This window comes from Callorhinus ursinus, unplaced genomic scaffold (genome assembly GCF_003265705.2).
Source record: "Callorhinus ursinus isolate GAN/ISIS: 27379988/994484 unplaced genomic scaffold, GSC_fseal_2.0 scaffold4, whole genome shotgun sequence".
Taxonomy (NCBI): Eukaryota; Metazoa; Chordata; class Mammalia; order Carnivora; family Otariidae; genus Callorhinus; species Callorhinus ursinus.
Window position 1 is genome coordinate 5,116,162 of NW_027397066.1, and position 23,575 is coordinate 5,139,736.

The window sequence follows — 23,575 nt, forward strand, 5'->3', positions numbered from 1 at the left end:
CTTGTGGGTACTGGGAGGTTAAGCAGCTTTCCTGAGGTCAGCCCTCAGGAGAGCTAAAACGAGAATCCCGGGTGCCTGTGTGTCTTAGCTTGCCACGGCTGGCGTAACAACGCACCGCACCCACTGGGCAGTTTAAACAACAGGCGTTGATTCTCTCCTGGGTCTGGAGGCTAGAAGTCTGAGATCAGGATGTTGGCAGGGTTGGTTTCTTTGAGGCCTCTCTCCTTGGCGTGTGGCTGGTGATCTCCTCGTGTCCTCACCTGGTTAACTCTCTGTACGGGTCTGTGTCCTGATCTCTTCTTACAAAGACGCCAGTCCTGTTGGATTAGGGCCCACCCTGACAGCCTCACTTTACTGTAATTGTCTCTGTAAAGGCCCAGTCCTCAAATACAGTCACATTCTGAGGTCCTGGGGGTTAGAGCATCAACATACAGCCTTTGAGAGGGTCCCACTTCGGCCTGTAGCACTACCTCTCACTTTACGCTCTGTCTCCTGCGATCTGGATCCTCAAAGTGGTTGACAAAAGTGTGCGAAGAACTCTGGAGTGACAGGCTATTCTGAGACCCCTTTGCCACCACCTCCCCCTGGAAGCCTCCCCAGATTCCCGGGCTAGTGAAGCAGCCCACCTTATACTCCCCACCCCTCTGCTGTACTGCATTGTTACCCATCTGCCTGCATGCCTCGTCTCCTCATTAGGCTGTGAGCCCTTCGAGGGCAGGAGTCCTGCCTGAGCATTCTCTGTCTACCCAGTGCCCCGCCCAGGACCTGGCTCAGAAATGTTTACCTAATGGAACTGAAGCCACACAGTGGGCTGCCATCTTGTTTTTCTTTTAAGAACCAAAGGCCATTTCTGTTTGTTTCCAGACAAATAGGAGAGAACTTAATAGTTCCTGGTGGAGTGAAGACCATCGAGGCCAATGGGCGGATGGTGATTCCCGGAGGTATCGATGTCAACACGTACCTGCAGAAGCCGTCCCAGGGGATGACCGCTGCCGATGACTTCTTCCAAGGGACCAGGGCCGCACTGGCAGGCGGGACCACGATGATCAGTGAGTTGCACCCCGGCCTTGGGCACATGGGCAGGTTCATTTACTGGCAGCAGCAGCAGCAACACCACGGTCTCAGTCTACACCAGGCACTTTGCTCAGGGGACCAGTTAATGTAATCCTCACCACAACCTGCCACAAATGTTGTGCCAGTGGTGGTACGCAGAGGATTTTATAGGCAATACAGACATTTAAAAGTTTAAATTATTTTAATGTATTTGAAAGATAAATAACTAGCACATCATGGGTATTATTGCATAGGGTGAGATTGAAATTAACATTTAAATTTTTAGAAACTGTGAGCTGATTTAAAGAAAGGCATTAAGGAAAGAATAATATGGATTGTAGGGAGATAAAGCAAAAAATTCCTGAACCTGGTGTGCACATGGCTAAAGTTTTGGAATCAGGGATATAGGTGTTATGGTGAAAGATGGGGAAGTAGAGGCTGAAACAAGTTGCTGAAGGTGACGCAGTGGGGAGGTGGTTGTATTAGTCAGGGTTGATGCCGTAATGCTGGGATAACGCTGCATAACGAACAGTCCCCAAACTTCAAGCATCACTTGTTTTTCTTGGTCAAGGATCTGAGGGACTAGGAGCAGGTTGGAGTGAGTCTGCTTCAGGATGTGGGTTGGGTTCGGTTGGGCACCGTGGAGCTCCCATCCAGGAACCAATGACCAGCTCAACCATGCCCTTCTCCTGGCAGATGGCAGAAGTGCAAGAAGGGTCTGGTAGAAGCTTGCCACCCCTCTTACCACCTCATGTCTTCACTTACACGCTGAAGTTCTGTTGGCCAAAGCAAGTCCCATGGCCGAGCCCAAAGTCCCTGGGATTGTACTCTGCCCGCCATGAACCATGGTCAAGGTGGGGAGGGGAGAAGGCAATGTGCACAAACAGTGCCCTCTACCACAGAGGCTTCCTGAGATGCTGGATTCTTCTTCTACCGCATTTTGCAGTCTCTTGTAGTTTTTGAAGTAGCTTTTCTTTCTTGGATTCCATTTTATTTTGTTTTTATTTTTAGTTGTTTTAAAGATTTTAATTATTTATTTGACAGAGAGAGCATGAGCAGGGGGGAAGGATGGAAGGAGAGGGAGAGGGAGAGGGAGAAGCGGGCTCCCCGCTGAGCAGGGAGCCCAACACAGGGCTTGATCCCAGGATCGATCATGACCTGAGCTAAAGTTAAACACTTAACCGACTGAGCCACCCAGGCGCCTCTCTTGGATTCCATTTTAATAAATGATTTTAATTAAATAAGCAACAGTTAATTCTTTTTTAAATTTTATTTTATTATGTTGTTAATCACCATACATTACATCATTAGTTTTTGATGTAGTGTTCCATGATTCATTGTTTGCATATAACACCCAGTGCTCCATGCAGAACGTGCCCTCTTTAATACCCATCACCAGGCTAACCCATCCCCCCACCCCCTCCCCTGTAGAACCCTCAGTTTGTTTCTCAGAGTCCACAGTCTCTCATGGTTCGTCTCCCCCTCCGATTCCGCCCCTTCATTTTTCCCTTCCTATTATCTTCTTTTTTTTTTTTAAACATATATTGCATTATTTGTTTCAGAGGTACAGGTCTGTGATTCAACAGTCTTGCACAATTCACAGCGCTCACCATAGCACATACCCTCCCCAATGTCTGTCACCCAGCCACCCCATCCCTCCCATTGCCCCACCACTCCAGCAACCCTCAGTTTGTTTCCTGAGATTAAGAATTCCTCATATCAGTGAGATCATATGATACATGTCTTTCTCTGATTGACTTATTTAGCTCAACATAACACCCTCCGGTTCCATCCACATCGTTGCAAATGGCAAGATCTCATTCCTTTTGATGGCTGCATAATATTCCATTGTATGTATATACACCACCTCTTCTTTATCTATTCATCTGTCGATGGACATCTTGGCTCTTTCCACAGTTTGGCTATTGTGGACATTGTGCAACGGTTGCTTTTTCAGTGTTCTTTCAACTGTTAGGCTCTCTGCGTCCAGGCAGCTCATCCCTGAGCTGCCCATCTGTCTCCCTCCTAGGAACCCCTTTGGAAGTACACTGGGTAGAGCGGGCCACTGTGTGTGGAGCTCATGCGTCAGAGCTGCCTCATCCCCCTGAGCCAGGAGGGGATGGCCCAGTTCATGAGGGAAGCACGGTCCTGGTCCCTTCTGTACAAGGGACCTTTTATCTGCTGGTTGGGAAAGTGGGAGGAGCCCAGATGTCGGACCTGGGTGGATTTGGACTTGGACCCCAGCTGTGCAGGTTTGATCCTGATCACTGCCGCTCAGCAGCTGTTTGCCTGTGGGCAGTGTTTAGGCTCTCTGTGCCTCAGCTTCCTCATCTGTAGGACGGGCTTTATAATCCGAGCCTTCCCCCACCATGGCACTGCGGGAAGACATACATGAGGTGCCTGGGTGTAGTGCACGGCACGTGGCAAGTACTTGGAGATAGGAGCCGGCACAGCGCTGAGAGATGGAGATGGAGGCTGCAGGCTCAGGTGACCTGCGTGGAGTAGAAGACAGAACCCCGGATGAGGAGTCGGGGTCTCCAGGGTCCCCTTTTGCTCTTTCCCCATCATCATCTTTGAGACTCTTAGGGGAGGGGCCTCATCCACCCCATCTGGAAAAGAGTGGTTTTCATAGTGTGTTTCATGGGGCCCCAAGAACCTGTGGAAGCACCAGGAGGACCATCGTGAGGGGCGGGGGGGTTCTGAGTCTCCATCCTATGTTGTCATCCGACAGATACTTAATTGAGGGTTGCTCTGTGCCAGGCACTGTGCTAGGTGTTTGGGGACGGAGAGACCAAAGCGGACATGGTGCTGGTGCTCCAGTGGTGGCAGTCTTGTGGGGAGTTATGGATCATGTACAACTACACACACATGTCTATGCTCTGTGACTAGGGCTACAACAGAAATGTGTGCACAGAGCTTGAACTGACAGGCAGAATGCTTACCTGAAGATGCAGCATTCATGCAGGGATCTGAAGGATGAGTATGAATTCACTGGGTGAAGAGGGTGGAGGGGAACAGAGCTCCAGGAAGAGGGAAGAGCATGTGCGAAGCTTCTGTGATGGAACACAGCTTGCGTTTAAGAGACTGATGAAGGCCCATGAGGCCTGAGTGCAGAGACTTAGGGATGGGATTGTGTGAGATAAGACTGGAAGGTAAGGATGGTACTGATGGTCCTTGATGGCTGAGCGAAGAATTTTTGGACTTTTTCAAATGGGCAATGAGCAGGCATTGAAGGATTTTAAGCAAGGAATGATGAGATCTGCTTTGGGTTTCAAAGAGACCAGAATAGATTGGCTAGATCAGATGTCACTGGACCAGGAGCAAGTGGTTGTAGTTGCTCAGCTACAGAAGAGGGTAGCTGGGATGGGGAGTGTGACCATGGAGGTGGACAGGGCTGGACAGCTCTGGGGATGTGTAGGATGGAAATAGAAGTACTTGGTGATGGGTCAGCCATGGGCTATCTGCGAGAAAGGACGTGTCAAGAATGACCCCTTCGATCCTAGCTGTGGAACTAAGGTGGTATCCTCACAGCTGAGGAGGTGGTAGGGACCAGATTTGCAAAGGGTGGGGGGGGGGATGATGTTGCATGAAGTTTGGGACATTTTAGTCTTGAAGAGCTTTTGAGTCTTCCTGGTGGAGAGGTCAGGGAAACAGCTGCAGTCAGAGTTCTGCAGCTAAGAGGGAGTGGCACGTTTTAATGAGCAGCTGTACCAAAGAATATTCCAGGGCCAAGCCATAAGGGATTTGACCATTTAATGGCCAAGTAGAGGCAGAAGAGTCTACGAGGAGACCGAGGAAAAATGGCCACAGAAATAGAATAAAAGCCAGAAAGCCATGTCGTCGTGGGAGCCAAGAGGAGGGATTGATTGAGTGTGCCCCGGGAGGTCCAGTGGAGTCGGGACTGGACGTTTCCATTAAATCTAGAGACGTGGAGATTGAGTTAGCAGAGGCTGATGCTTTAGACGGGTGGAGGAGTGAGCTGGAGGAAAATAAGGACGACTCTCTATAGATGTCTGGCTGTGAAGGGGGGTTGCTGGGGAAACAGGGCAGTAGCTAGAGGGATATGCAAAGTCAAGTGAGGTGTCTCCCCTTTCATTTGCTTTACATTTAAGATTTTATTTTAGAAAGGGGTGATGAAGTTAACATGCTTTTGGTCTATAAGGTCTTGTGCACCTTTCCAGCTCTGGCAGCAAGGAGTAGTGGGAAAGGGTTCAGACGGCAGCTGACGGGACTCTGGACCTTCTTCCTACCACTTACCTAGTTGTGTGACTTCAGACAAGTTCCTTACCCTTTTTGAGCCTCATTTCTTCTTCTGCCAATGGACATATTAATATTCACTTCACAGGTTGGTCGTGAGGATTTAATGAGCTAATTGATGGAAAGCCTTGTGGCAGTGTCTGAGGCATAGTAAGCATTCAGGAAATAGTTGTGATGCTGCTGCTGAAGATGTCAATGACAATGGTGGTGATTATGTCATTGCTGATGGTTATGGTAATGATGGTGACAGTGATGGCAATGCTGACAATGATGGTGGTGGGAGTGATGATGAAGAGGGTGGTGATGGTGATGATGGTGATGATGGTGATGGTGATAATAGTGATGGTGATGATGATGGTGATGGTGGTGATGATGATGGTGCTGGTGATGGTGCTGGTGCTGGTGGTGGTGATGATGATGATGGTGATAATAGTGATGGTGACGACGATGATGGTGATGGTAGTGGTGGTGATGATGGTGATGATGATGATGGTGATGGTGGTGGTGATGGTGTTGATGATGGGGTGATAGTGATAGTGGTGATTAAGGTTGTGATGATGATGATGGCAATGGTGATGATAGTGTTGGTGGTGTGATGGTGATGATGATGGTGATGATTATGATGATAATGATAGTAATGATGATGGTGATGGTGATAATAGTGATGGTGATGATGATGGTGGCGGAGGTGGTGGTGATGGTGTTGATGATGGGTGATAGTGATAGTGGTAATGAAGGTGGCGATGATGATGGTGATGATGATGATGATGATGTTGGGGATGCTGTTGATGGTGATGGTGTTGATGTTGGGGTGATAGGGTGGTGATTAAGGTGGTGATGATGGCGATGGTGATGATAGTGAAGATGGTGTGATGGTGACGATGATGGGGTGAAGAGGCTATTGGAGGCTACCATTGGAATAGCTGGGGTCCTATGCATCTTAGAATGTGATGCATATTTTTCTTTCACAGTTGACCATGTCGTCCCTGAACCTGGGTCTAGCCTGCTGACATCCTTCGAGAAATGGCATGAAGCAGCTGACACCAAATCCTGCTGCGACTATTCCCTCCATGTGGACATCACAAGCTGGTACGATGGTGTTCGGGAGGAGTTGGAGGTGCTGGTGCAGGACAAAGGTCAGTTAAAGCCTCAGAATGGGGGTATAGTTCTGGAATCCCTAGTTCTTTGGTGGGCCTCAGTATGTGGAGTTAAAAATCCCTTTATCTGCATTTGCTGTGAGCCTAGCTATGAGCTACACACCGCCGCCTAAACAATGGAAAAACGAGATCCTCTTTGAGGAGTCTGTCTTCTTCTCCTTCAAGCCCTTTGGAGGTATCCCCCTGTTCACAGAAGAAAGCCTGATTTCCTTAGCCTGGCATGCAAGGCCCTCGCTGGTCTAGGCTCATTTTCTCTTTCTCTGCCTGAACACATCTGGGGTTCTTGTTATCCCGGATGCCATCCCCTGAAACCTGCTTCACCGCTGGGCCTGTGCGCGGGCTCTAACCCTGCTGGGAATGCCCTTCCTTCTACTCGGCTACCCAAGCTCAACTCGCACTTTCTCCAGTTTCCCCAATCAGAACTGCTCGTTCCTTGAATATCCATATCAGGTTACTCTGGGGGCGCCTTCTCCATTCCTCTTGGATTATGGGACACTGGTTCTCTGTCTGGCTCTTGTGTTAAACCCTGAGCCCTATGGTGCGGGAGGGAGATTCCATCTCCGTATCCCATCCCAGCTCCCTTCTGTTTGGACTCACATCAGGTGTCCCTGCACAGTGGAGACACTGCAGTGTGCGTTGTGTTGAAGTGAGTTGAACTGAAGATACACGAAGCAAAGAACGAGAGAACAGAATGAACCAGGGCGGGAGTGGTCAGTCTGGAGAGGGGCAGTGCTGGGTGCTCTCGGAAGAGGCAGCCTCCAACGAAGGAAATGCTTCGAAGAAAGCTCGAGGGTGTTTTCAATTTTTAAGATATGTATGCTGTGTTTTCTCATTATAAAAGTATACTCGCCACGTTACAAAAAAGTCAGAAAATCAAGAGAAGGAAAAAGGGCTTGAAGGAGAAGAAGACAGACTCCTCAAAGAGGATCTCGTTTTTCCATTGTTTATGCGGCAGCGTGTAGCTCATAGCTGGGCTCACAGCAAATGCAGACCCCCAATCACCACTTCCATCAATGTTAAGGATTATTGCTTTCCATTCTCTGTCAGTTTAGATGATTTTCTCCTTATATAGTTATACGATAGCAGTTATTTGGAATTCTTCTATTTTCACTTAACATTTTATGAGGAATCATTACTTTTCATTAATAACGTTTTCATGGCTTGTAATGTACAATGTAATGGTTAACTTGCTTAGTTATTTTCTTTTCATTGGGCACTTAGGTTTTCTGTTTGCTCTACTGTAAGTAGTGTGTTACGGTGAACATCTTCATATATAAACATTTGTTTGCATTTCTAATTGTCCCCTTAGATTTCCAGAGATGGAATTACAAGGTCAAGGTTTTAACATTTTTCAAGCTCATGACACTTACAGCCAAATTGCTTTCCTGAAAGATGCACATACTTGCATGCCCACGATCCCCATGTCTCTGGCCCCTTGCATGCTTGCGCCACTGGGTGGTATTTCTTCTGCAAAATCCTGGCAAATCTGATGAGTCAAATTCAGTCTACCACTATCCACTGCAGTTCTTTTGTCTTTAATTGTGGTAAACATTTTGCTTACCTTTATGTGAATGTCCAGTTATATTCTTTGCCCACTCATGAGTTTGTATGCCTGAGTTCTCCATATCAAGAAGGCACTGTCCCTCCATAGTAGTTGCTGTGAATCACACTCTTGTTTTGTACAGAATCATAATCCAGTCACAATCCAATCATAACCTGTAATTTACAATTTTGTATCTCGCTTTTCTGACCTAATGTTAAATCCTGAGCAATTTCCCACTTATCCCATGGGCTTCATCATGTCAGCTTTAGCAGTCTGACTGTGTTTGGGGATGTGGAGAGGGGTCAGGTGGAACACCAGGGTCACAAAACCGTCACAAGAGAGTGCAACAGCTCTGTCAGGGAGGGACACTTTGTGGGGTCAGATTTGTTGCATTGTCTTAGAAGAGGACAGAGAAATCTCTTCCCTTGACCAGACACTTGCAAGGAAATGACTTGGGGAAGTTTTTAGGTGTGTTCATGGTTTTAAGCGTCTGACTAGTATTATATAAGGTTTTTTATTGATTTAAGTTTCAGAATTAGTGCGTGTTTATTGAGAAACAACACGGAAGTGTCAGAAGTAAAAAGTGATCATTGGGTGTTTGTCTTTCCAGGCGTCTTTCCTATCTGTGTGTGTTCACACTCCCACACACATAATTCTTAAATGAGCAGAACTGTAATGTGCATCATCTTGCACCATGCTTTTTTTCACTCAGTAAAATGTCATGGACCATCAGGGCCCTCCACTTAGCAACTGTGTGACCCTGCACCAATCCATCAACCTCTCTGCCTCAGTTTCCCCATCTGGAAAATAGAGGTCACAAAAAGGTTGTTTTGAAGATCAAATGAGAAGGTATATATAAAGTACTTAGAACACCACTGGCCCCTGGTAAGGATTCTGTATTTTTAGTTATTACTTTTATCCTCATTCCGTCATTTCTCATAAGACCTCCAGAGTGTTCAGTTTTATGGAGGTACTGGGTTGACCTCCTTCCTGTTGGAAAATTATTTATTTTTTTTAAGATTTTCTTCATTTATTTGACAGAGAGACACGGCGAGAGAGGGAACACAAGCAGGGGGAGTGGGAGAGGGAGAAGCAGGCTTCCTGCCAAGGGGAGAGCCCGATGTGGGGCTCGATCCCAGGACCCTGGGATCATGACCTGAGCTGAGGGCAGACGCTTAACGACTGAGCCACCCAGGCGCCCCCCTGTTGGAAAATTTTTAAAAATTATGTTGTCAGGGCTCGCAGGGAGCAAACTCTGAGGTAGAGACCGGTGTGCAGGAAATGAGTGTGGATTAGTTTGCTATTGCTCCTATAACAAGCCCACCCAACTTGTGGTTTAAAACGATCCCAGTGGCGGTTCTGGAGATGGGAAGTCTGAAGTGGGCCTTAGGGCTGAGGTCAAGGTGTTGGGGGCCCTGGGGAGAGCCCTTCCTTGCCTTTTCCGGCCCCAACAGTCTGCCCGTGTGCCTTGGCCTGTGGCCCTGATCCTTCCAGCCACCGCCGCCCCCCCACATTGACTCTGACTTCTCCCCTGCTTCTTTCCTTAAAAAGGACACTGGTGATCACACTAGGCCCTCTCCGGTAATACAGGATAATCTTTTATCTCAGGCTCCTTAATTTATTTTATTTTATTTTATTATTTTTTAAAGATTTTATTTATTTATTTGACAGAGAGAGAGAGAGAGACAGCGAGAGAGGGAACACAAGCAGGGGGAGTGGGAGAGGGAGAAGCAGGCTTCCTGCCGAGCGGGGAGCCCGATGCAGGGCTTGATCCCAGGAAATTGGGATCATGAACCGAGCTGAAGGCAGACGCTTAACCGACTGAGCCACCCAGGCGCCCCATCAGGCTCCTTAATTTTATCCTATCTGCAGATTCCCTTTGTTGTGTGGGGGGGAAACGTATTCATAGGTTCTGAGAATTAGGGTGAGGACACCTTTGGGGGGGTCGTTATTTTGCCCTCCCACAGCGTGATCACAGTATCAACCCCTGTGAGCAAAGCCCAGGGAACAAGATTGGCTGCAGGGAGCTCTGAGACCTGGACACCCTGCCTTTGGATCCCGAGGAAGCCAAGGAGGTGGGGACTTCATAGCTCCCCGCCAGCCAGGCATTGGGCGTGGCCCCTCTGGGATGGGGCATGACCTTGAGCTAGGCTGCTCTGTGCACGGAGGGTGATTCACACAGGGCTGACAGCCTGGTGCACCTGAGACATGCAGGGAGGTCCTAAACCAGTGTCCGACGGTGGAGGTTCATCCTCGTGGGTGGGCTCAAGCAACCACACCTCCTAGAAGCCTTCCCTGCTTGCTCCGCCCTCCAGGCTGGTGTCCCCTCGGAGCTCCCACAGCCCCAGAGGGGGCTTCTCCAGCAGGGCTGTGGTGCTCGGGGCTCTCCTGCCCTCATCTGCCCTCTGGACTCAGACTGCTCAGGAAGAGGTGGGGTTTTCTCCTCTATTCCTGGCACACAGTGGCCTCCCCCACGGTTGTCTCTTTGGGACCTACTCGGAGTAGATCGCAGGTTCTCCTCCTGGGCCAAGGAGCTCTTAGTAAGCTGCCAGAGCTGAACCCCAATTCCCAGAGGGATGTGTTTGCAAAGCTCAGGTGTTCCGATGCAAAGCAGGGTCGGGATCGCAGACTCAGGGCCTGCCCTGCATGCACCCCTGTGTCAGGGCTTTAGCAAAGACCCAAAGGAACATCAACCTCCTGTGAACCCCAGGCCCGAGGTTGGGTCACAGGCTCCATCTCACATCCCCTGAAGGAGACCCCAGGACCTGAACCCTCTGCTCTAGGATGGGTGGGCCAGCAGAGCACCCTCCTCTGGGGCCCAAAGGGTTAGCGCCAACAGGCTGTAGGGGTCGCTAGGACCGAAGGGTCTGGAGGGGAAACAAGATAAGAAATTCGAGGATCCTCCGTAGAGGCTGGACCCTGTCCCAGAACAGGTGTTCTTGCCTTTTCCTTCCTGTTGGCCAGTCCCGTGTCTGAGGTTGGGTGGATGGGTTATAAAGGATATTGTTATCAGGGCTCCTAAGTGCCTGGATTCTTTCTTATCCCCAGCACTGTCATGAGGCTTGGCTGAAGCCCCTTCCCCTCTGTGCACCCGTAGCCCCATCAAAACACAGGTGGGATCATTTACAAGCCCCACCCAGCCCCCCGCCTGGTCTTTCTCCTTCGCAAGGTGCTCCGTGAATGGTGGTGACCTCGGGGCTCCAGTCTAGGCTCACCTTCCTGAGGGGCCCTTCAGCTTCCGTAGTGTCCTCACCATCCATCTGCCTGTGACCCCGGCCCCAACTCATGTGGGATATGGCTCCCAGGATGCCCCCAGGGGGCTCAGACTTACCAGGTTCTCCCAAACCCATTACCTTTTCCTGTGACCTCTGCTGTCTGTCACTCGGCGTCCCCATCTCCGTGAGGGGCATTCCTGTCCGGCCGTTCCCTCTCTCTCCCTCCCCCACCCATCACTGGATCCATGGCTTTGCATCTGCAGTAGCTCAGCTCTGACTCTGGGTCCCCACCCAAGTCCCTTCCCTGATGTGGGGCCTTCGGTGTCTTGTCCAGATTCCTGCTCGGCCTCATCCCTGGTCTCTGCCCACAGTCTTACCCCGCCAGTGCATTCTTGCTCCAGCCGTAGATGTGGGATTTAAAGAAGCAGTTAGCATGAACACCTGGAGTGGCTCCACAGTGTCCCCAGGCTCAGTGCCAAGTTGCTCATGTGGCTTTCAGGGGCATTTCCCCAGATGCTTGCATATAGGAGAGGTACAGCAAATATTGGGGAGCAGGCTGAGTTCCTAGAAGATGCTCTTACTGACTTCTGTACCCTAAAGTGTTTAGCACACGTCTGGCATAGAGTAAATTCTCAGTAAATACTTAACGCATGAATGACTAAGTTAGGGAAGGAAGAGAGCAGGGAGGGAGAGAAGGAGGGAGGGACATGCCTGCTCTCCTTTCCTAAAGCATTTTTAGCACAGCCCCCTCTGAGTCAGAGGGCTTGCCCAGGAAATTCGACAGTCATCATCATTGGACTGTACAATCAAGGGCAGGACATTTTCTAGACGGGAAATCAATGTAGAGCTCGTAGAGTTCAGTCCGCCTGTTTCAGAAGTGGAGACTGGAGCTCAGAGAGGTGCAGTCCCTTCCCCAGTTTCACATAGCAGCTGGCTCTTGGACTCGGCTTTTTGTCACAGAGCTGTTGCAAGCATGTCTGGTGTCTTTGTGAGAATTGCAAAAAGGCACCCTCTTGGGGTGATCCAGGGGAAGAACGTGCCCTTCTCCTAGGGCACAGGCTTGGCAGCTGGGGCTCAGGCTGGATTTAGCCCCCTTGGACGCTCTCTTTGCTGGGAGCCCTTATCCGGGGCACAGGTTGCGACTCCTCAAAGCTGCTGCCCAGCCCCTGACCTCCTTGCCAGGTGCTCTTTACGCTGCATGCAGGCTGCCGAAAGCACAGGTCTGCAGCGCCTCTCCCAGGGACAAGCTCAGGCTATGGGACATGAAAGCCATCACACAACGCTCGAATCCATCTTTAGATCAAGCCGTTTATGGCTTATTTTAGAAATCTCAAAATACAAGAGGAAGTTATTCCAGAAAACGGCGGTGCCAGCATGCTGTGTGGACTTGGCAGGGGAGAATGGCTGTGGGTTGGGGTTTTTTATAAACCCCGACAGGGGAGTTCTCCCTGTGTTTTCTGAGCCACAGACCCCAGCCACTATTAATAGTACTAATTGGTTTTGTTGGATGCCAACAGCATTTCAGTCTCAGAGAGAAACTTTAATTTAGAAATCGTTGAAAAGAAGAGAGAGAGAGAGAGAGAGAGAGAGAGGAAAAAAACAAAACAAAAAAAAAACAAGCCCAGTAAAGAGGAGAGGAACTCACATTGACTCGGTGCTGGGCTGTGTCACTTGGGTCAAGTGTTTAGCCTGTGTCACTTGGTTATGTTTTAAGAACAGCAATGCAAGAATCATAGTGTCATTCCACCATTGGTATGAACCTTCTGGACCTTTCTGCAGGAACTTCTATTGTCTCTTTATCACATTGTCCTGTGTATCAGGTAGCTTTTGCCATGTAACAAACCACTCCAAACCCAGGACTTAAAAGGATAAACACTAATTATGACTCTGTAGGTGGACAACTGCAGTTGGGCTCAGTTGAGCAATTTCTCTCCTGACCTCGCCTGGGCTCACTCAGACCTTTGGGCCTCAGCTGGAAGGGCTGGGGAGATGCTCCACACATGATCTTTCATCCGGTAACGGGCCCTCTGGGACCTCTTCGCTTGGTGGTAGTGCTCCAGTGGGTGAACATGGAAGCAGAAAGCCCTCTTGAGGATTAACTTAGAACTCACACATCTTCATTTCAATTGCGTCTTGTTGGTCAAGTCAAGTCACAAGAGAATCCCAGATTCAAGGGATGGGGGAAAAAGACTCCACCTCTGATGGGAGGAACCTGGAAGAATTTGTGGCTATTTTAATCTCAATAGTGTCTCATCTGGCCACAATTACTATAGCCCTCTTTCATTCAAAATACTCTCACTTCCACCCAGCTGCTCCAAAATTTCCATTCGGTTATGCCATCAGGTTCAGAGTCTAGGATCTCATGTTGAACATCTCCGTAGGATGTGGATGAGGTTCCTTGGTGTGGCTTCTCTTGATCCAAAGACTTGTGAACTTAAGAGGTAAGTCATGTGCCTCCCCACCCCATGCACCCCACATACAGTTTGTGGGGCATGGACAGGTCAAGCACAACAAACACTCCCATTTGGAAAAGAGAGAAAGCAAGTGACACATGGTCATAACCCCCTAGAAATTCTGGAATCCAGCTGGACACATATTGCTGGGCAGACCTCTGGGGGTAGAGAATATTCCTTTGTCAGGGCCAGTCTTTCTCCTTGGGAGTAGTGCCCAAGTTCAGGGGTTGGCAAACTCCACAATCTGTGGGCCAAATATGGCCCGTGGCCTGTTGCTATGCAGCTCATCAACCAAGAATGTTTTTATATTCTTAAGGGTTTTTCAAAACAAAACAAACCAAACAAAAACAACAACAATGACCAGAAAACAAAGACTATGTGACAGAAACTACATGTGGCCCACAAAGTCTAAAAGATTTACTCTCTGGCCCTTTACAGAAAAGCTTCCTGCCCCCTGCGCTAGACTAGTGCTTGCATAGCTCAGGCTCTACCCTGGGGACTCTTGGCTTGACCATTGAAAATAGAGTTCACTTTCCATGAAGATGGCCCATGTTTGCAGCAAAGCACCTGTCTCAGCCTTTTTCCTACCCATAGAAAGTTGGTGGCCAGAGGCCCCCTTTCATTTTGAATAGGTTCAGTCTCTCTTAGTCAAAGAGGGTACAGTTTTCTTAAAAACATCATGGGTTTCCAGTGGATCACATTATAGTTCACTCCACCACACAACTGTTTTTTTGAGACAAGCTTCTTTAGGTGACTGTTGGTGTGTGCCGTGTGGTGACACCTTTAAGATTCTTGGAAGCCCTTTTGTCTGGCCAAGCAAGTTTACTGGGCACCACCTTGGGTTTTTGGGAGGTCTTAACAAAGAGTTCTGGGCACACCCTTGATTTAATCTTTACCCTGAGGTCGTTTTTTCCTTTGAGAACTGTTTGTGGGTTGGCAAGAGTAGAGATGAGAAGCAGTCCTGCGTGTCCACTCAATTCTGCTTGCAAACTGAACTGATCCTTGTCTCTCTGGTCCTATTTGATGTCTGTCTTCTGCTGCTTCATCATACTCAGCTTAGGCACTTAATTACGTTCTCCACGGAAGTCACTTTATTTTTTTATTTTTATTTATTTTTTACTTTTTATTGTTATGTTAATCACCATATATTACATCATTAGTTTTGGATGTAGTGTTCCATGATTCATTGTTTGTGCATAACACCCAGTGCTCCATGCAGAACGTGCCCCCTCGAATGTCTATCACCCAGCTACCCCATCCCTCCCACCCCCCACCGCTCCAGCAACACTCATTTTTTTTCCTGAGATTAAGAATTCCTCATATCGGTGAGGTCATATGATACATGTCTTTCTCTGATTGACTTACTTCACTCAGCATAACACCCTCCAGTTCCATCCACGTCGTTGCAAATGGCAAGATCTCATTCCTTTTGATGGCTGCATAATATTCCATTGTGTATATATACCACCTCTTCTTTATCCATTCATCTGTCGATGGACATCTTGGCTCTTTCCACAGTTTGGCTCTTGTGGACATTGCTGCTGTAAAGATTGGGGTGCACGTACCCCTTCGGATCCCTACATTTGTATCTTTGGGGTAAATACCCAGTAGTGCAATGGCTGGATCGTATGGTAGCTCTATTTTCAACTGTTTGAGGCACCTCCATACTGTTTTCCAGAGTGGTTGCACCAGCTTGCATTCCCACCAACAATGAGGGAGGGTTCCCCTTTCTCCGCATCCCCGCCAACATCTGTCCTTTCCTGACTTGTTAATTTTAGCCATTCTGACTGGTGTGAGGTGGTATCTCCTTGAGGTTTTGATTTGGATTTCCCTGATGCCGAGCGATGTTGAGCACTTTTTCACGTGTCTGTTGGCCATTTGGATGTCTTCTTTGGGAAAATGTCTGTTCATGTCTTCTGCCCATTTCTTGATTGGGTTACTTGTTCTTTGGGTGTTGAGTTTGATAAGTTCTTTATAGATTTTGGATACTAGCCCTTTATCTGATATGTCATTTGCAAATATTTTCTCCCATTCTGTCGGTTGTCTTTTGGTTTTGTGCACTGTTTCTTTTGCTGCGCAAAAGCTTTTTATCTTGATGAAATCCCAATAGTTCATTTTTGCCCTTGCTTCCCTTGCCTTTGGCGATGTTTCTAGGAAGAAGTTGCTGCAGCTGAGGTCGAAGAGGTTGCTGCCTGTGTTCTCCTTTAGGATTTTGATGGACTCCTGTCTCACGTTTAGGCCTTTCAACCATTTGGAGTCTATTTTTGTGTGTGGTGTAAGGAAATGGTCCAGTTTCATTCTTCTGCATGTGGCTGTCCAATTTTCCCAGCACCATTTGTGGAAGAGACTGTCTTTTTTCCATTGGACATTCTTTCCTGCTTTGTCAAAGATGAGTTGACCGTAGAGTTGAGGGTCCATTTCTGGGCTCTCGATTCGGTTCCATTGATCTATGTGTCTGTTTTTGTGCCAGTACCATACTGTCTTGATGATGACAGTTTTGTAATAGAGCTGGAAGTCTTCACGGAAGTCACTTTAGGCAGATTTGCAAATTCTCTGAGTACATTATCACAGGTGGCAATTTTTTCCTCTTGTGTTGCTGCTGCCTAATAAGAGTGGCCCCTTTCCCACCCCCCACTAACAGTGTGTTGGCTATTTTTCCCAGCCTTTGGCCTCCAGTTTCCTCAGGACTGTTCTGACCTCCACCCACTACCCAGTCCCAAGGCCAGTGACACATGTGTTAGATTTTGGCCACTGCAACACCTGACCTCGAGGCAAAGATTTCTGTATCCGTTAGCCTTTGTTTTATTACAAACCCCTCCAAAACCCAGTGGCTGAAAACAGCCACTGTTAAAACCACAATGAGATACCACCTCACACCCATTAGAAGGGCTGTTACCAAAAAAAACTGAAAATACTGAGTGTTGATAAGCATGTGGGGGGAATGGGAGCCCTGGGGCACCATTGGTAGGCATGCACACTGGGGGGGTCCTTAAAAAATTCAAAATAGAAGTACTCTATGATCCAGCAACTCTACTTCTGGGTATTTATCCAGAAGACTTGAAGGCAAGGATTTGGAGATATTTGTACACCCATGTTCATAGCAGCCTTCGGCACAACAGACAAAGCTGGAAGCAGCCCAACTGTCCATTGATGGGTGAATGGATAAACCAAAGGTACATCTCCAGGTCCTGTCCTCCAGAGGGTCTGCTGAGCCTCTTCACGCGGGGCTCCAAGGTGAGCGTGAAGCCCTGAGGTGCGCCTTGGAGCCAGTATGGTGCCATTTCCGCCTCATGCCCTGGGTCAGTGCAAGTCTCCAGACCAGCCCGAGTTCAAGGAGTGGGGAAATAGACTCTGCCTCTTGGGAGAGACAGAGTCACTGCAAAAGTTTTGTGAAACTTTAAAAAAAATTTACCCGCCTGTTTAATTTCTTCCTAGCTCTCATCTCTGCATGAAATTACCTTACTTACTTACTCACTTACGGCTTATTCCCAGTAGAATGTAGACAAGCATCCTTCCTTCCTTGTTCACAGCTGTATCTCCAACTTCTAGAATGGTGCTCGTGCACAGGAAGCGCTCAGTAAATATTTGATGAGTGAGAAAATAAATATTCCATGAAAAAGGGCTTCTGGGGTCCAATAAGTTTGGGAAGTGCTCTCTGTTTATTCTGTTCTTGAATATTCTTAACGCACATGATCATGTTAAAATCTGTGAGAAGCCCTGCAGAAAAGAAACCTGTTTACTGTGGAGGAATCCATTTTTCTTCACCAATATCAGCATCCCCGGGTTTGACTGCAAACAACAGAATCCCCCCAGAGCTTGGCTTAAGTTTAACGAAGCAGATTTGCCTTGGTGATAATGACGTGTATCCAAGGATCCCACACCAGGGAGTCTTGTCCCGTGCTCATCTGTGCTTTTCCCTTTGAGCCAGCTCTGTTCTCCCCTCACCCTTGACCTGCATTCTCTACTCCTGTAGCCACCATGCTGGAAGGCAGCAGCCTGCCATCTGGGTTGTACATCTCTGTTTAAGACACCAGCCAGGTGTTTTTGGGTGTTAAGTGGGCTCTGTCCCTCCTCCCGGCTCAACTCAGCATCTGCCGGATGCCCAGCCCTGCACTAACATCTGTGGTCTGGGGTCACATGGTATGGACATGGCTGCTTCCAAGGTTATGGGGTGGACTGAGTGAGAGGGGTTTCTGAGAACTGGCGGGTATCATGAATGGGTTGACTTCTGGTAAGTGCTTAGCACAATCTTTGAGAATTGGTATTCCGTGCCACCTCCTTGGAGGAAAGCTAGGATGATGGTATATGTGAATTTGGGAGGTTTGGGGAATTTCAGGACTCACCGTGTTTCCGAGGCTCTATTGCTAGGAGTTATCAGGCTAAATATAAGGGAATATTTACTACTCTTGATACGCATTGCTTAATTGGATTTTTAAGCAGGTGCAAATTGGTATGTAGGAGGGACTCATTTTGACGCACATTCATTAGCACTGGGCAACATATTTTCAACTGTGGTACAATACTGAGGTTTTATTTCGAATTACTTTGATTACAAATAAGACCAAATCTCTTTATCTTTATTAGCTAGCTGCTTTTTTTTTTTCTTAAATTGTCTGAAAATAGTGTTTGCCTTTGGGGTTTTAGGCTTCTTTGCTTTTATTTTAATATTTTTAACATAAAGCAGAAACAGAAAAACCACACAGATGAAAAATGTGGCTTTATGAATTATTATGAGGCTACCCCACTCGGGCAAGAAGTAAGACTTTGCCGGATGCCCCCCAATGGACTATCCATGGGCCCCATTTCAGTCATGACACCCTCCTCCCCCCAGAAGTAACCACTGGTGTTTTCTAAATAAGAGGGTCTTTTTTAAAACCTCTGTTAAATTTGTTGCAGATATATTTACCATGTTAGTTACTTGCTTTTTGTTTTGAGGTTTTAAGAATTAACTTACAGAAGGTTTCTATTAATAATAATTCAAATCTGTCGTGATTTTTTGAGGTAGCTTTCAATGTGAGATGACTTGACCCTGCTCACTCACCGCAAGATGCAGTTTTAGGATGTATTTATTAAATTTACCATGTCTGCGAATTCATTATTTCTGCTTCTGTTTGTGTCATTTACTTCTAATTTCTGGTGAATTTTCATTTTCTTTTTTTTTAAATTTCTTATCATGAAAAAAAATCCTTATCATGGAAGCTTAATAGGTTAATATTCATTTCCCCTCACCTTAAATAAATAATGAAGCATTTTTTTAGCCTCTCCCTATAGTTTTATCTTTCTACTCACTGATAATTGATCTGTGTCTCTGTATATACTGAGTTTTTGTTTTTAGATTTAAAAAAGATTATCTTTATAAGGAATACAATATCAATGAATTGCCTATTATTTTTATTTAAGTCTACCTGATTAATTACAAACTGATACTTTTAATGTTAATTTCGGTACCTTATTTTATTCTTTACATTTTTTTCTGATAATTTGGACAGGGAATTTTTGTTGCCTTGGCTCTCTGCGTAAGAAAAGATTTTTGGTTTGTTTTCGCCATTATTTTAGTATAAAGGAATTCTCAATCCCATTTAATACTTTTGCCCTAAATGCATATTCTTACCCAGACATTTCCGGATTCCATGAACAAACACTCATTGCACAGCACATATTATGGATGTGCAAATTGAAATAGCATAGAAGACGTGGTCCCTGTCCTCACGCACATGGAAGGTGTGTTAGGCAGGAGTCTCCTACGTCCCCTGCTCCCTGCTGGCCTGTCCATACAGCACACGAAGCCCCGTCATTTCAACCTTCTTGAATGCCCCACCCCTGTAGCTCCCGCCCTGGCTCAGAGCCTCGGCACACCTGTCCCGTCGACCTTCAGCACCCTCCTCCCACCTGCCATTGCCCTCTGCCGCTCTGCGGACCCATCCTCCCCACTACTTCCAGAATAGTCTTTCTGAGTCAAAAAAAAGTCTTGAGCATGTCACACCTTGCTTTAAAAACACATGCTCTGGTAGACCGTGGTGATGGCTGCACAACATTTTGAATGCACTAAATGCCACTGAATTGTGCACTTGAAAATGGCCGTCATGGTGAATTTTGTTATATGTGTTTTACCATAATGAATAAAGTAGGGGATTAAAAAAAAAAAGCACATGCTCCCTTGGATTGAGCCATAGGATCCTTCTAGTACCTTCACCTTCTGTGTCTTTTCATCCACCTTACCGTCCATACCCATGCACACCATTCTCTCCGTCCAAATAGTCCCCCTCCCCCTCCCCTCCCTCCTCCCCTTCTCCTTCTTCAGATTCAGCTGTGTGGCTTCCCCGGAAGCCTCCTTTGCCCCCCCCGCCCCGCCCCACACCCAGGCTGGGTTCGGTGCCCCCACTGTGAGGCCCAGTGGCACCCTTCTGTCCTAGCAGTGACCACTCTGTACTGTGCTCCTTGATTTACCGAAAAGGAACGCTTTTTTCTTAAATGCATTTTTCTGTTTCCTTTTTTATCTCGAAACAGGTGTCAATTCCTTCCAAGTCTACATGGCATATAAGGATCTCTACCAAATGTCTGATAGCCAGGTAGGTCCTCCTCCTGCACACCCCCTCTCCTGGGCAGGAAGCAAAGGAGTTTTCAGAATGGGCAGGGGAGAGCTCTGAGTTCAAGTCCTGGTTCTGACACTGCATTGCTATGTGACCTGTGTCGGTCCCCACCCCTGCCTGCATTCCTATCTGGCCACTAGAGTGGGGTCGAGTGCGGGATCCCTTTGCCTGGTGGTTCCCAAATCCACCTCATCCTTAGCATCATTTAAAAAGCTCATTAAAAAAAGACAAACTCTTAGGGGCTCCTGGGTGGCGCAGTTGGTTAAGCGTCCGACTCTTGGTTTCAGCTCAGGCCATGATCTCACGGTTGTGGGATCGAGCCCCACATCGAGCTCTGTGCTCAGTGCAGAGTCTGCTTGAGATTCTCTCTCCCTTCCCCTCTCACTCACTCTCTCTCTCAAATAAATAAAATCTTAAAAAAAGACAGATCTTAGATCCCACCACAGATGTTCAGGGCAGGGCTCGGGAAACTGTACTTTCCCAAAAGCTCGGCAGTCCATTCTGGAGATCTAGCAAGTTCGGGCACCACGTCATTAGCTCTGACCCAGAGGGGAGCCCTGGCGCTCTCTCTAGCCAATCGAGTGACTGAGGTCTCCCCTCCTTAGTTTTCTCACCCCTGCAGCGTGGCCATCTCTGGCCCTGCTGGTTTCCAACGTTGTCATGTGGGTGAGGGGAGCTCGAGAAAGTGATGCTCTAAGTGGTGCAGGGTGTCGGTGTTATTGTCTGCTGGGCACCGGCCCTTCTTACACCACTGGGACTCTGGGTTTTATTATCATTGTCCTGCCCTCTGCTGGTTAAAACGGTGGGGCAGTGTGGCGGCAGAGGGCACGGATGCCATAGCCAGACTGCTTGGCTGCAACCCTGGCCTTGCTGTGCGGCCTGAGGCAGCTTTCCCAATCTCTCTGTGCTTTAGACTCATGAGAGCACCTGCCTCCTAGAGGTTGTCAGGGGATTAAATGAGTTCATAATACATGACTCTAGGACAGTGCCTGGCACACATATGGGCGCTGAGAAGCTATTATTCCTTATGACCATGCAGTTCGATGTGCAATGGGAGACGTGTCCAGGTGTCACCTTTCAAAATAAACGCTTGGAGGTGATTAACATAACATAATAAAAAAACAAAACAAAAATAAACGCTTGGAGTTATAGAGAATAACTTACCCCAAGGTACCCTGCAGGCCTTTGATTGTCACGGAAAGGCTAAAATTGGTTCAGTTTCATGAAAAAGTAGCACGTGTCTGTCTAGCATAACTGAGATTTTCGCCTGTTTCATTCTAACCACCAAAGCCCCAGGGACAGGTGGAGTTGAGCCATGGGGGTCCTGGAAGGTGCTTCCTGCCCCCAAGTGTCCCCCACCCCACCCGCCCCCTGCTGTCTGCATCTAAAAGCACATGTCCCAGGGTGGGGTGCTGTCTTGCACGCATGCAGAACAAAGTTACAATTTGAGAGGCCCTGGAGAGGGAACGTGGCGGCTCTCGTCCTCACCGCGGGCACGTGTCTGAGTGCAGATCCTCTGCATGTGGGAGCAGGGCGTGGGCAGTGGGCAGGGCCTGCACCGGCTAAGTAAGCGGATGCCTGGCGGAGTGTGTGTTACCTGACGGTTAGAGTTATTAGAGAACTCGGCCCACAGCGCAGGCTGAGCACACCTAGTTACACAAGTTCAGTAGAACTGAAACCAACATCTCAGTGTGGCTGTCCCCAGCAGCAGCGGCAGGCGCCTGCGCGGGTTGGAGCCACATCGAGGGTGAAAGCCACGATGAGCGCCAGGACCGAGGGCATTCTGTGCCGTGGTGTGGCTTCGCTCAGTTCTGCCCTTCCCCCAGCCTCCTGCTTTGGGATCCGGAGGGTGTCAGGGTCAAGGGGAGACCCTTTCCAAGGCTTAACTCGTTGAGCAATGCATTCCATTGGTATGAACAGAGCGTCTGTGTTGCCTCTGCAGGGGTCGGCGGGTGGGCGACTGAGCAGAAGAACCGTCTTTGCAAATGCTCAGGCTGTGATATTTTTATCTCCCCCCCCCCCCCATGCCATTGCTTCTCCCTCAGCTCTATGAAGCCTTCACCTTCCTGAAGGGGCTGGGAGCTGTGATCTTGGTCCACGCCGAAAATGGAGACTTGATAGCTCAGGTGAGTGGTGTGGATGTCCACCCTTTCCACTCCGGTCTGTGTCCTGATGCTGTCATGGTGCGATCAGAGGGGTGGAGGCGTTGGTGAGCGAGGTGGCTAGGCTGTGAAGGGTCAGGCTGAGAACTGGATGGTGCATCAGACACTCCGGGTGTGAGTCACATACTCACCGTCTGCAGGGGGCTTTCGGCAGGCTACATCGTCTCTCGGCTCAGGTTCTTCACCTGCACAGTGGGGATGGCATAACCGTCCTGTGAGCCTAACTGGGTTTGCATGAGGGACAAATAAGGATCGGATGGAGATGCTCTGCAAACGTGGGGGATACCAGAGGTGAGGCGTGTGGAAGCTGGTGTTGCTTATCGTCTTGTAGGACTTGGGAGGGGATGTAATGATGGGAGCCCTGCTCCATCTGCCACCTCACCTCGGGCTGGGGACTCTACCCCTCAAAGGCTCTTGTTCTTCATCCAATAGCACCTGCCTCATGAGCATTAAATGATGTCATGTATGTGGAGTCCAGCATCCGACACACAGTAGGCCATAGCCATGCAAAATTTTGGGTAGGGAGAGACATGAATGCATTTTGATCCTTCTGGCTGTAGGATGGAGAATTCAACAGGAAAAGAATTGATTCAGGGTGACCAGCTGGGTTCTCCTCCCGCAATTCTCAGAATAAATGAAGGCGAGAGATAAAGAGAGGAGAAAAAGAGAGGGAGCACAGTCCATGGGTCTCGTTGGTTGACTGGATGGAGAAGAGGAAGAAGAGGTCAGGGAAAGCCACTTGGCCTCTGGTGCGTGGGTGCGGGTTGGTCATGACATTGCAAAGCAGGATCAGGCAAACCTGAGAACATTTGGATGCACCCAATGAAAGTAGTTAATATGAGGCATGATGCTATGGACTTTATATGGTGATGTTCACAACTACTCCATGACATAGATATGACACAGATATCCCCACTTTATAGATAGAGAACCGGGGTTCAGATATGAATAGCTTGCTCACCATTCCGTGGGGCACGGAGCCGGGATGATACGGCAGTTCTGAGCACAGCGGGGCTGCGCTGCAGTGGTTTAAGTGCATGAGCTGTGAAGCTTCGCTAGGAATGTCAGCTGTTGGCTTTACTTCTTGGTTGGGATGACACGAGGGTGTGAATGCCAGGAAATGCGGATCATTGGGGGCCCTCTCA

The 23,575-nt window shown here is 48.2% G+C and overlaps 1 protein-coding gene across 5 annotated transcripts in view; it reads left to right on the top strand.

The window, feature by feature from the left end:
- Positions 1-23,575, top strand: part of CRMP1 (collapsin response mediator protein 1) — a 70,389-nt gene that overhangs the window by 27,976 nt on the left and 18,838 nt on the right. For all 5 annotated transcript variants that reach the window (XR_012377843.1, XR_012377841.1, XR_012377842.1 and 2 more), the window contains 4 exons: positions 865-1,049; positions 6,282-6,446; positions 20,186-20,247; positions 22,314-22,394. Coding sequence is in view for 1 of the 5 variants with exons in the window: in XM_025887331.2 (XP_025743116.1) it covers positions 865-1,049; positions 6,282-6,446; positions 20,186-20,247; positions 22,314-22,394 (493 nt within the window). In the remaining 4 variants the exon portion in view is untranslated. The remainder of the gene's footprint in view (positions 1-864; positions 1,050-6,281; positions 6,447-20,185; positions 20,248-22,313; positions 22,395-23,575) is intronic.